The 14,278-nt window shown below is 42.0% G+C and overlaps 1 protein-coding gene across 2 annotated transcripts in view; it reads left to right on the top strand.

Annotated features, from left to right (window-relative positions):
• RASEF (RAS and EF-hand domain containing) overlaps positions 1–13,670 on the top strand; it is an 80,189-nt gene extending 66,519 nt beyond the window's left edge. For both annotated transcript variants that reach the window (XM_043565263.1, XM_043565262.1), the window contains 3 exons: positions 1,073–1,192; positions 3,776–3,852; positions 10,399–13,670. In XM_043565263.1, coding sequence (XP_043421198.1) covers positions 1,073–1,192; positions 3,776–3,852; positions 10,399–10,504 — 303 coding nt within the window. In that variant the 3' untranslated portion in view covers positions 10,505–13,670. The remainder of the gene's footprint in view (positions 1–1,072; positions 1,193–3,775; positions 3,853–10,398) is intronic.
• The last annotated feature ends 608 nt before the right edge of the window (positions 13,671–14,278 follow it).

The raw sequence follows: 14,278 nt of genomic DNA, 5'->3' as shown, positions 1-14,278 counted from the left end.
TTCTGGGACGGCCTTTTATTTCCTTTCCCCCTTTGCTGTTATCGCACTCTGGTGCAAGGAAAATGGTCTGAAGAGAAAGGAAGTCAGGTATAATGTCATCATTTTTAATGCTTATTTCTTGATCTCGTGACAGGTAGGGCACCAAACTGAAAGAACACCTTGTATCTTAGACACCGCAAAGGGCACGTCCCATGTGCCTTAGTCGGGGCTCCTGCTTCTCGTGCTTAGGAACCAGAACCCTGTTTTTCTGTGCTGGTCAGGTCATCTTCCTCTGTTCTCATCAGCACCTTTTGAGGTCACATGTGCTCTTACTAACTCGTTCATTTTACAAGTGGGGAAACTGAGGCAGAAACATGAAGAGATTTGCCTGATTTCACACACCCACACCGGCAGCCCGGTGATGGGAGTGGGGGGGCCTCAAACTCAGCTGTGCTTCTCTCATTTCATGCTCTGCCAGCTCGTGTGGTCCCAGATGGTGGTACAGTTTGTGTAAGTTGATTTAGGAGCATTATCCTTACAATTGATTCCTTTGAATGATTGGTAATTAACTCTTGTAAGAAAAATGAACCCTTTAGAACCTTCGTATTTTGCTTTTGTTGTAAACCAGACAGCAGTGCATGTGGAGCCCTCAGGCTCTGTTTTTATCCCATTATGGCTGAGGGATTTCCTGTGTGTTTTGTACCTGAGATAACGAAGTTGACTGGTCATCACCGCTCTTTGGAGTGAAAGCTGCAGAAAATGCTGTGGGCACCACAGCCAAATATAATTCTGTGGTCATGCCTCTTGAGTTTATATTGGTTTGTACGGTGGCAGGGGGGATGGAGTGCATTTGGACCGTGGCCTGGGCCTTTACAAGTTCTTATTTGGCCTCTCTGAATTTCAGTGTTCTCACTTGGCAATGGGAAGAAGTCTGACTCTTTTCAGAGATATTTTGAGGCTTAAAGATCGTCCCTCTATGTCACTTGGCACCCGAGGGGCATTTGGAGAATGGAAGCTGCGGTTGGTATTGCTGCTCTTGTCAGTGGAACTTGTTCGGTGTTTGATGAACACACAATTTTATTCTTTATGGCAGGATGCAACCCAGGAGAGCATTCCTATCATGTTGGTGGGAAACAAGGCTGATCTTCGTGACGCTGCTGCAGCAGAGGGACAAAAGTGTGTTCCAGGATACTTTGGAGAAAAGCTAGCCATGGTAAGGGTAAAAGTGGGTCTATTGGGATAGACCTTAGCAGTTCATGAGCTTTGTAGTTTATGGCCCTTTACTTTTGTCTACATTCACTTTAAGAGGTATTTTGGCAAACCTCCATCCTTTTTTAAAACTTTTTTTTAAACGTTTATTTATTTTTGAGAGAGAGAGATACAGAGTGGGAGTGGGGGACAGGTAGAGAGAGGGAAACACAGACTCCGAAGCAGGCTCCAGGCTCTGAGCTGTCAGCACGGAGCCCAATGTGGAGCTCGAACCCATGAAAGGTGAGATCATGACCTGAGCCAAAGTCAGATGCTTAACCAACTGAGCCCCCCAGGCACCCCAACCTCCATCCTTTTTGATGGGTCTCCTGTCCTTATTCAGGCAGAACTCCGCTCACCTCCCTTTAATGGATGTAGTTGTACCAAGGATTTAAACCTCTCATGGAAGTAAAATGACCACTTGGTCATCCTCCAGTGGAGAACATTGACAAAGAGTAGCCAGAATTATCCTGCCTTCCTCCCCACTCTCTACCAGTTCCTGGACTCCTGTAGTTCTGGAATCAATGTCAAGGAAAAAGAAGGGTTTCCTGTTTAGAAAACATGGTTGAGTTCCAGAGGTTTACTGTGCCAAAGGGCAGTGTGTCACTTGGGTGGAAGAGCATTGGGAAACTTGTTGTTGTTGTTTTCTCTAAGATTTGTGCTTAGTTGAATAGTCTAAATTTGGTTATGCACTTGAATAGAGGATGAAGCCCATGTCTATCCAGCCTATTACCATGGGAAGTGTTTATTCTGCCATTATTACCAGTGTGTGAGAATGCTCCAGGGCCCTCTCACGACCTGTCCTTCCCCAACAAGGAATCAGAGGTACTTGGGTCGGATAAATTCATGCCCTAACAGTCTGATCTGATACTGTGGTCATTGTTGTCTGTCATCAGCACCATGGAAGGGCTGCCCTGTAGCATGGACATGCGGGCTTGAACAATGAGTTTCAGTGTCACTATTTTCAGTTGGAAAATCTTTCTTGATTTAAATCTTGGAATTGTGAGCCTAACATGCTAAACATCAGAACCAGGCAGTGAAATACAGAGGGGATTCATTCAACACACGCTTCATTGTATCCACTTCATTGTGTGCTGAGCAGAGACTAGAGCACAAAGCAGACAGTCCTTGTCTTCATGTAGTTTATTTCTGGGGGAGATCTATGTAAAACTTACATAATCCGCATGCCACATTGTCCCACACACCCCCTTGAGAGCACATCATTCCTGGCCATATGCCAGGTTTATTCCCATCTCACGATTTCTGAGTTCCCAAGGTTTGTTTACCTGTGTGTCTTGTGACCCCTACCCCTGTGCATCTGTGGAGGCAATCTCTGTTTCACCCCCTGACATCCTAGCTCTAGAACTCAGCAGCAGCGCTACCCATTTCCACTAGAATTTTGTGATTTTTATGCATTTTCTGTGGAATCCACAGGGGCTCATGGGTGAAGGTCCCACTGTGGAGTGGAATCTTTCCCCATTGTGTCGTTCTCTCTCTCCATGCTCCAGAGCAGTCATTACATCCTCCCCTTGTCCCACATGGACAGTGTTGCCCACACCCAGGCCTTTCCTGAGGGAAATTGTCTCCAGGCAAAGACACAAAAGTAACTTCATCCATTACACTTGTGGCAAGTGCAATGCAGGAAAACCACACAGGGCTGTGCAGCAACTTGTCAGGGTGAGACAACACTGAATCTTAACCTCCGGGGAGGATTACCTGAAAACCCCAAAGGGTGGTAGGAGTCAGCCTGCAGAAGGGGTTTGATGGGGGAAGGGCATGACCCAGGTAAGGGAAACAGCAGGTGCACAGGTCCCGAGGTAGGAGGGAATTTAGAACATTGGAGAAACGGAGGGAAGGTCAGGGTAATTGGAGCATTGTGAGTGAGGGGAGATGATGGCAGGTAAAGCTGGGGGGTGGGCTGAGACTGCATTGTCAGCCGTGGTGAAGCACTTGAGCGTTACTTGAGGAGGAATGAGAAGCATTGAAAGGTTTGAAGCAGGAGAATATGATCAGTGATCATATACATAACTGCTGGGAGGTTGAATAATAGAGGCCTAGAAGATGTCCATTGGTTTTAGCAACATGGAGGTTGCTGAATCTTGATAGGAAAAGATGATAGTGTGAAGGGATGTGTGTTAGCTGCTGGCCCAAAGGACACATACTTTTGATGGACGTTTAATTCGTGAGTGGTTACCTTAAGCTATCATTTTTACTTCTCTCAGATGATCTTTTAGAGAACATTTGTAGCAACTGCGATAGGACTGTGGGAAGAACCTTAAAACATGAAATTGTGTACAGTGCTTACTTTTAAGGCAAAATAAAATTCCTCTGACTAGAAACTGTTTCTGGCATAACTAGATTCAGATTCACTCTTTCTTAAAGCATTGAAACTCTGAATCCAGTTTCTTGGCTATTAGCATCCTCAACAGAAGAGTATTTTTATTTTATCTGTTGGTTTTAAAAGCTAAAATTCCGGGAGACCTAAGAAAGAGACCTGAGAGAGAGAGAGAGAATTCTTCATTTAATTGTGTGTATTTCTTTTCTACAGACGTATGGGGCATTATTCTGTGAAACCAGCGCCAAAGATGGCTCGAATGTAGTGGAAGCTGTTCTCCATCTCGCTCGGTAAAGTGTTGCCTCATATTTGGAAAACTGGAAGTAGGATTGAATTTTCGTGTAGTTGGTGCATATATCAAATTTCTTGACCATAACATGAATATACATTCGAAAACACAGTCTTGTATTTAGTAGTGGTGAGCGAAACAATTGAGCACAGATTTTATAAAAACTGGTAATGCTGCCTCTGCACTGTGAATGTTGGCAAAGTACCTTTACTGCCAAACAAAACAGGTGCATCTGAGGTGTCGTTGACATTTCTGCAAAATGTCACTGCAAAGCTAATAGTTGACTTGTATGAATCATTTCCAGGAACCAGATTTTAAACACAAGAGACTATTATGAAATTATCTATTATGACATTTTCCTGGGTAAAGGGAAAAAAAAAACCTCAACAAAGCAAATTGTATATCATGCCAGTTGGAAGCACCTTGTTAAAATTATTAGTCAGGTAATTACTAAGCTAAGGTAATGGTGTTAATAATAAATAACACTTTGGGATATAGATTAGAATGAAAATTATATCATTGAGGAACTTGAATATAAATGTGAGTGTTTTAATCCTTGGAGTAAATTTAATTTTTAGGAAATAACAATATTATCTGTTAGATCTCTCTTTTTTGCCTAGTTTTCTGCCACAAATGAAAAGATGATTCTTTACTGGCCTAAAGGAATTAAATATCCAAAAGAAAATAGGAAGGAAAGGAAAGGGAAAAAAGAAAAGAAAGTGTACATTAACAAGATTCAGGCCAGTGATCTTTAATTGCTGACAAAGCCATAATTTTATTGTAATTTGTGTAGGTTTTTTTTTCCTGGTCATTTGTGAGGTTTTACAAGAATATTTTTTAAAAAAATTTTAAATGTTTTTATTTATTATTTTTGAGACACAGAGACAGAGCAAAAGCCAGGGAGGGGCAAAGAGAGAGGGAGACACACAATCTGAAGCAGGCTCCAGGCTCTGAGCTGTCAGCTCAGAGCCTGACGTGGGGCTCAAACCTACCGACTGTGAAATCATAACCTGAGCTGAAGTCGGATGCCCAACCGGTTGAGCCATCCAGGCACCCCTACAAGAATCTTAATTTTAGAAGGATAGTTGGCTTGCTAATATACATTGACAAATAAAATACCTTGCAGTGTTTTAAGTGCTGCTTTTATATTGATGACTTGGTGTTTCTCGTGCTTACTAGCTGCTTCGACTGGGGCCTTGGGCAAGATCCTTGCCCTCAATTGAGAGAATCAGGAAATGGGCCCCAGGACTTTTTTTTAAAGACTATTTATTTATTTTGAGAGAGAGTGCGCAGGCACACACATGGGGTGAGGTTGGGGGTGGGGAGAGGCAGAGAAAGGAGAGAGAGACACACAGAGAGAGAGAGAGAGACAGAGAGAGAGAGAATTCCAAACAGGTGCCACACTGTCAGCATAGAGCCTGGTGGGGCTCGATCTCATGAACCATGAGATCATGACCTGAGCCAAAAATCAAGGGTCAGATGCTTAACTGACTGAGCCACTCAGCTGCCCCAGGAAATTAGCCCAGGACTTTAAATGGCCTGTCTTTAAAAATTATCTCCTTTGCTATCAGTCCAAGATAGAGAACCACCTTTCCCCACCACACTGGAAATCATCTTTGTTTAAAGCAAAAGCAGTGCTAACTTTGAGTGTGACCTAGAACAGGTAGAAAAAAGGTAAACATTAAACATTTGTAGATTCAGGGGAATTACTTGGTTTTCTGCCTGTGATTCGCAGGGAGAATCATGGGCTAGTATTGTATTTGTCAAACAAGAACCCAAGTAAAACCTTTTAAGTTGGGTGAAATAAGTGACTTCGTGCACCTCTGTGTGCATAGGGGCCTCCAGCCATTTTGACCAAGGAAGGCTCACTCAGTAGAGGTGGTGAGAGATTCAGCGAAATGAACGAAAGATGGATTCATTGCTGAACTATTAGATGTTTACACTTTTCCAGGTGGTCATACGGTGTTTCATTGCAGTATACCCGGGGATTCCAGGGTGGAGGTGATACACTTGCTGGGCTCGATGGGTGTGGGAAGGGCCTGCCTGCAGGTCTGCAGAACATTGCAGGGCCCGAGGCTGACCTGGAACCCCAGGGGAGGTGGAGGGAGCCTTAGCTTTGGCAGTGGGGAGAAAAGGATGCTGTTTGTCCGGCCCCCTGTGAGGCTGTCGTTTGCTGCCTAGCTTATTGGAAGACTGTAGTGTCAGGAGGCTCAAAGTCCAATCTTAAAGCTGCCCTCGCACAGCCATGGAGTCTCCTCTCGGCCTCTCTAATCTGTAAAATGAGGAAGGAGCCTGGAGGAAACGACCCCCAAGGTCCTTCCGGTTCTGACAGCCCATGGTTCTGTGTATAATAGCCAGTAGTCCACTGAATCCCATAATCACTGTTTAATGCTGAATTGTCTTCACGGGGTCATATTAAAGTTAAATGACTCCAAATTGCCACAGTCACACCCAGAGCACAGAATCGATTCCCTTTATTGTATTGTAAAGATGGGAGAGGCTGTGAGCCGCCTGTGCCTTTTCCCCATCTGCTCCCGCCCGGCGCCCTGTTTACCATGCAGCATCCGCACAGCCATGTGCTTCTTTCCTTAGAACACCTGTGTGCAGAGGCATTTTGATAACGAGGTCACTTCTCGTGAATCACTTATCAAGGAGTTCTTTTATTGTTGTTATTGCATTGTGGCCTGGTGCAAGGCCTCTGGTTTAGTTACGTTAGCGATGTGTTAAATGTGAAAATTACAAGTAGGGCAAACATGTAAATGCTTGAATTTGCTTTCTATCCTGCCTTCAGATTTGCTTGTCAAAGTACCTATGTCTTGAAATGGCAGAGTCACCACAGGTGAAATTATCATTTTTAAAAGTTTTTCATCCTTCAGAAAGCTATGCATCATCCAAAGCATGTCACATTTTCGATTTGGATCTCACAAGATAATTCCTGTTGTGGCCCCTTTCACACTGTGTTACATCTTAAAACGTGTACTATAAGAGTTTATGAATTTGCACTGTCTGAGACAGAATTCTGTTTTGAAAGGAGGCCATAAATGTCTGGTTAACACCTGCAACTACTAATACTGCTTTTTCTGGAAACCTCTCAATCCCAGGAAAAGTTTCTCCTAGAAATGCAGTTTCCTTGTAATGCTGACGGGACATCTGTCACAATCATCATCCCTTGGCAGGTGAATTTGCCATACCAGGACCACAAGCTTTAAGCATTTTGCACTAGATTCAAGTTCCAGGGGCATTTAATTGATCAATGGCCTGAAAATTGAAAAAAAAAAACAAAAAACACAAAAAATGCTTAGGTTGATATTATCAGTTCAGCCGAGGAGCTGAGCCTGTGGGTGTAAATCCATCCATGAGACTGACTCACCTAAAATGCAGCTGTTAGGCATGTGGTAGTTTTTGGAGGGATAGTCTAGTTTTCCCAGCCTTAACACTGTTGATTTCCTTAAAGTGGGACATGCCTGCATTTATGATGGATTAAAGAAACCCGAAGGCCAGATGAAAAATGTGGGTACATGTTTTTCCTCCTTAATATTTGTTTTCAGGTTCTATAATGTCTGCATTATGTGAGCATTCAGCCCATGGAGGCCCCATACATGATTCAGTAAAGATACCGAGGAAATAAATATGAGACAGGCCATGCAATTTAACATGAGAGGAAGAGGGGCGCCTGGGTGGCTCAGTCGATTGAGCGTCCGACTTCAGCTCAGGTCATGATCCCGCGGTTCATGAGTTCAAGCCCTACATCAGGCTCTGTGCTGATAGCTCGGAGCCTAGAGCCTGCTTCAGATTCTGTGTCTCTCTGTCTCTTTGCCCCTCCCCTGCTCACACTGTCTCTCTCTCTCCCTCTCTCTCTCTTTCTCTTTCTCTCTCTCCCTGTCTCTGAAAACAAAAAAATAATAACATGAGAGGAAAAGAAGAAACATATGACCAGGCAGCCAGATGATTGTAGCTGATAGAGGCCATTGGAACCCCCAGAAGGAGAGACATGAGTTGTCTTGTGAAGGTGCTATGATTATTATACCCATTCTACAGATCAGAAAATGGAGAACTAGAGTGCTTGATCAACTTGCTCAAAGTGACACAGCCACTAAGTGGCATCATTGGGACTTGTCACGTGAATCTGAAGCGTAGGCTTGTCACTTCAGTGTTGGCAGTCTCAGGATTGCATTCCACATTCTCTTCTTTACTCTCTCTCCACCTAATGCCTTCTGTCCCCAGTGTTTCTAGAACTGTCTCTAGCTGGTGACTTCCACTTTCTGTATTTTTAACCTCCACTTCTTTTTAAAATTCCAAAACCACATCCCCAACCCATCAACAAGTAGAAATTCTGAAGGCATGACTGTATCCAACATGTCTAAACGCTCACAGCCTGGCCTCACCTACCTTTCTGGTGGCATCTCTTACCTTGCTTCCCAAAGGAGTGATAATCTGTGGACACAGTCAAACTTTATTTCTAGTTGTGGCCAGGCTCTTTTATGTTTCCTTGCCTTTATGCGTGCTGTTTTCTGCACCTGGACTCTCCTTTCCTCATTAACTGAAGGCCAATCCCTGTCCTTTTTTTTTTTTAATTAAAAAACAATTTTTTTTACATTTATTTAATTTTGAGAGAGAGACAGAGCACAGGTCGGGTGGCGCAGAGAGAGAAGGAGACACAGAATCCGAAGCAGGCTCCAGGCTCCGAGCTGTCAGCACAGAGCCTGACATGGGGCTCAAACTCACAAACTGAGATCATGACCTGAGCCGAAGTCGGACGCTTAACCAACTGAGCCACCCAGGAACCCTTCAATCCCTGTCCTTTTAAGAGATCCCTCCATTGTCAAAGTCTCCATGAAGCTGTCTCCATAAAGCCTTCCTTTCCTGCAGGCCAGCACGACTGTGGTATACCCTTTGTATTCCCACATCACACTGTGTATGGGTATTAGCAGCTCTCTCAGGGCCTTGTAATGGTTTGTTTAGACTTTCTTCCCCTCAAAGCTCACAGAGAGGGTCCCAGAGTTTGTTGAATGACCAAATGTCTGAGATGATGCAGTTGGAAGTTGTATCACTTTCCTGTTGTTGCTGTGATGAACTCCCACGAACGTAGTCCCTTAAGCAGTACAAATTTATCATGTTCCGCTTCTGGTGGTCAGAAGTCTGAAATGAGTCTCGTGGGCTGTTCTAGGTTGGCTCGTGTTTCTTCCTTCTTATCCTGAGTCTTTGTTTCCTTACCTGTGGAGAGAGGATAATAGTACTCACCTGTCAACCTGTCAGGGTTGCATGTGTGTTTATGTTGTGTGCATGTGAGTGTGCATTAAATAAGAAAAATATAAAAACGTAAAGCCTAGCATTTATTAGCTGGCCTTCAGCAAGAATTAATTTCTCTCTCTTTTTTTCTTCCACTGTGGCATCTTCTTTCGAATTCACAGTATAGTGGTTTTCAAAAGTTATTAGCACAAATGAGCACCTTTTGGAGTTGTGCTGACCAATTCGGACATTCCAGAAGTGTGGCTAACCCAAATTAAGATGTGCTGTAGGTATTAAGTATATGCTGGATTTTGAAGACAGTATAAAAATTATAAAATACTTCATTACTGTTTTTATTGATAATAAATGCTGAAATGACAATATATTTGCTATACTCATTTAAATCAAATATATTAATAAAATTAAATTTGCATGTTTGTTTTTACATTTTTTGATGTGGTCTCTGATAAATTTAAAATTGCATATGTGGATTATATTCTATTTCTGCTGAAATATATTGCTGTACTAGGAATATGCCAGTCCTTAGTAGTTTCAGGTGGGACTTCAGGGTCCCTGCATGTTTCATGAGCATCCCAAGGAATACACATGGAAGGATCTTTCCCTAGGAGACTTTTGCAAGATTTTACAGATCTTTTGTCATTGTTGCCTCTAGTTGTTAATTCTAAGAGAAATTTAGGAAGATTTTTCTTTTTCTGGATTTTAACTTAAACATTCATCACGACATCCATGATCATGTATAATTAAAGAATGGTTATAAAGTTATCGTTGTTTTCATGAAGGTCAGCGAGCATGAGTCAGGGATGGAAGCCAGGTTCCAGAGTATTAAGGAGTGAGCTGTGCATGCAGGAGACAATAAAGTATATGAAACCACCAGAGAGAGCAAGAGTAGGCTGTGCGTGTGTGTGTGTGTGTGTGTGTGTGTGTGTGTGTACCTATGCACATGTGTGTGTGCCTGCCTTGTGCACGTGTGAGTGTGGCCTGGTGCTCAGAGCACAGCTCTGTGTCTCCTCCAGCTGCCTGACCAAAGGGAAATTTCTTAACCTTTTTTTTTTTTGCCTTGGTTTCATCATATATCAAATGGGGCACAACAAATTCATATGGTCCTGGTGAGGATTAAGACAGTCAATACCTATAAAGCATTTACCACAAGGTCTGGGTGGCACACAGCAAATGCTCAGCAGTGTTGTTTTTATTTCCACAAAGCCATTTGTGGTTCGGTTTTGTACCTCGATAATTCATTCTCTCTCTCTTTCTTTCTCTCTTCCTATCTCCCTCCTCCCTTTCCCCCTTCCCCCAGGGAAGTGAAAAAAAGAACCGATGAGGATGACAGCAAATCCATTACCAATCTGAGCGGGACCATTTCCAAAAAGTCAACCCAGATGAAGAACTGTTGCAGTAGTTAAATCCCACACATCCTTGGCCTCTCAAGTCCCAGAGTGCTAAGTTTCCATGACCTGTTTTCTTCTTGCAGAGTGGTACATCCTACAGACACTGCCTGTGGGAAGTTACAGTGTGGGAGTCTGAATCGTGCTCTAGATCTCTCTGTAGCTCTGGCTTTTTGCTATGTTTGAGTGAATGATTTGGGCCCCCTGGTTAAATATACTTGTCCTTGCAGAGTCTCCAAGATAATGTGTAAAAAGTGATAAAAAAAGAAAAAGTCACCTGCTCAGATCAAAGCTGTAGAAGAAACTGACATAATTAGATTCATGTGTAGCTAACTTTGTAGATAATCCATGACAAAATTTTATTTCAAATATTGGATAATAGAATATTAGTAAAAAGGGGTTACCATCCTAGCTTTACTGCTAACTAGCCTGTGGCCTGAGATCTGTCAGCAACCCACATTAGATCTGTTTCCTCATCTGTGAAACAAGCATCTTGGCCTTGCGGGCCTTGACCTCTCAGATTTTGTGCGCTGTAAGGAGCGGTAAGGAGCCCCTGCTGGCCCACAGTTAATAAGGACTCTGGTTGGTTGTACTTTTTAAATATTGGGGATATTGACTTTTCTCATTTCTGAAACAACAGAACTTGAGAAAAAACATGGTAATGTGTTAGGCTCCAGTGGAGACAGAAAAATCTATTTTTTTATATATATAAAGAAAAAAACATTTTTTGTGACAAAGAGTTGGAAAAAATGGTACTGTAATCTCAGAATACTTACAAAATCCATGGTTTAGAGTCAATGTTAAAAATTCTAATGAAAACTTAGGAGGCCACATACTACTAAAAATGCAATGCCCAGGAAAGTTGTCACTCTTTACTTAAAAATATATACCAGTAAGTCATGACCATGGGTTGGGGACACACAGGAACTGGGAGTGACTGCTAATGGGTATGTGGTTTCTTTGGGGGATGAGAATTTTCTGGAATTACATTGTGATAATGGTTGTACAACTGTGAATATACAAAATAACACTGAATTATATACTTTAAAATGGCTGAAGTTTATGGCATGTGAATTATACCTCATTAAAAAAAAAAGAAAACACTACCAGTAGAAACAATTTAACATTTTGCCAAATGAAAATGTGCATGCTTGACTTCTACCTTCCCATGGTTTACAAACATAATCTCCAATACAGTGCAAATCCCTCAACTCCCTAGTTGCCAACATTTGCTTCCTGAAATAATGAACAGTGATAGAAATGTGTGGTTTTGGAAACTCAACTCTTCAAAAGAGGAATTGTCCTTAGGAATGGGAAGTCCAAGTCCTTTGTTGAATGTGACTAGTGACTCCTGCTCACCAACAGCTTGGTTGGCCTTGCTCTTCTAGAACCTGCAGTGCCTCCCAGATTTCTCCACTGAAATGTCGCTAGCAGCTGAGAGAGTCGACACCTGACCCTAGAGAGAAGCCTGGTTTTTGGTGTTTGGTTTTCAGTGGTCTTGAACCAATTAAGTTATTTCCAACCAGACGTTTGAACTTACCTTGGTTCGTATAGGTTAGGTCCAGGTTCCAAGCAGTCTGCTGAAAAAACTTAAAGAATAGTGGTTATTTATGGTATTACGTGAGCTAATAACGTTCCTTTTTGTTGAATTAAAAGAATCCCATGTAGCAGTTTTCTCCTGTTTATGATTTTTATGATCAAACCTTAAATTCCCTAGCTTCATTTTTTTTTTAAATGAAAACTGACCAGATATGTTACACACACAGGTTATAAATAACCACAGCATCCTTTAGCTTTGAAAAGCTTGCCTTTTCTCTATTGACATCTAGCCCCCCTCCCCCCTCCCCCCACTGGAAAGTTTGATCTACCCCCAGCAACTCTACCATGCATTTCTGTTGTGTGGTTTTGGTTGCAGAAAAAGAAGTTTATATTTTTGACTGAAAAGAATGCCTTGCTTGTCAAATGGAACAGGGCAGGGAGGTGGTTATTTTGGGACTATGGTGAGATGCAGATTTGGCCACTGCTGTTTGTCTCTGTGGCACCTTTTGGAGCCCAGGTTAGAAAGGATCTTCCGTGTTGACATAGGGGACACATGTTCAGGTGTCTGGTGCAGTTGCACAAAACTGTGTTAATATACATGTTGTGTTGCCTTTATTTATTTTCCCCCAAAGTGTCTCTCTGTGTTTGTATGACGGTCTGTACGTAGAGTATACCTTTGATACAGAAGTATTATCTTCGCTTTTGCCTCTGAATTGTATGGTTAGTACACCCATAGATTCGGAGATTACAAAGGCACCTTTAATAGACAAAGCAATCATCTTTATTTGAACCTAGATAAATATTTTGGCAATAAAATCCAAATTAGAGACTTACAGCTTTGGTTAGCAATCTTGTTTAAAGAAAAGCTACTTGAAAGTTCTTTCAGTTGCATTAGTGGGAAATCATAATTATTACTCACATATGATTTCATGAAGGTGTTCTCAAAGTTACAGTGTATTTTTGGTAAGAAAAAAATATTTAATGTTTTTAACTTAGACTTATTGTGACATATTTGCATACTCCTGTGCAGCTAACTCATCTTGACTCAATTTTTCCTTTGAGAGCTTTTAAAATCACAATTCTATTATGCTCCTTTTTTTTATGCATCCTGACACATTGGATAATATTTTAATTTCATCATGGAAAAGAATGTTGGATAAGGAGACATTTTTCACTGTTAACTTTTAGCCTCATGCATTTTCATAATTTAGTTTTTCCACTTGCTGCTTTATATGACATATGTGACATTTGATTATTTAATACCAAATGTGATTTGCATAAACCCAAGTCATACAACCCTCTTGCTGAAGATAAAATTGAGGTTAAAAGATAAAGATTTATTTTCATATTTGTACAGTGATCGGCTTCAGAGTGAAGGCTTTTGTGGGCTTTTATTGTATATGTGTGTAAGAAATTTCATATGTATATATTAAGTAGGCCTCTGGGTATTGAATAATTGTTTCATGATTTTGATTTATATGGTTTACATTTTCATAGTATTGGCCATATTTCGTTTATACTGTTTATTTCTCTTCAAACCATTAATAATTATACCATAAAGTGTAATTTTTATAGCAATGCAAATGTCTAAGGAACTACAAATATTTTCTGCATTGTAAATTCAGTAAAGCACGCTTCTGTTGGCCTTTGGGGTGTTTCCTTCAGCTTTCCTGCAGGCATCCCTAAATAACTTTAATTCTAGGATGTGCCTACATGAAATCATGCCTCTAAAACACTTGCCTTATCTGGCCTGGACAGCAGCTGGCTAGAGAAACGAATGAACACATGGTTTATTTGGTGCTACGGTACAGCCATGTCACCTTGGCCAGTGGGGCAGCACGTCAACCAGCTTGGGATGTGACAGCCAGGAATTGGGAGGCTTTGCAGGAAAATTTCAGGGCATGTTCTGGCCATCCTCATGACCTCAGGGGTTAGTGCCTTTCTCCGACACTCATTCTGCTCCTTCCGTTCCCCACACTGCCTAGCCAACTCCTGCTTGTCCTTGGGTTTTAGCAGAAATGTCACTTTCTTCAGGAGTCTTCCCTCTCAACCCCCTAAAATAGGATGAGGCTTCCTGCCCTCACTTGTGTAGCATCCGTTGGAACTGATTGGCATCCTTATTGCCCGTATACTTGTTTAACTAGACACATGCTCTGAGCCCTTTGCTGCTGCCTCCCTTCTGCTGCATGCAGTGCTTAAATAGGGGAGCAAATAACTAACTTTAAATAAGGCAGGCTTTGCAAAGGGTTTCTG

Source organism: Prionailurus bengalensis, chromosome D4, assembly GCF_016509475.1.
Source record: "Prionailurus bengalensis isolate Pbe53 chromosome D4, Fcat_Pben_1.1_paternal_pri, whole genome shotgun sequence".
Taxonomy (NCBI): domain Eukaryota; kingdom Metazoa; phylum Chordata; class Mammalia; order Carnivora; family Felidae; genus Prionailurus; species Prionailurus bengalensis.
The sequence above is the reverse complement of the archived record's forward strand: the minus strand, read 5'-3'. Positions and strand labels throughout refer to the sequence as shown.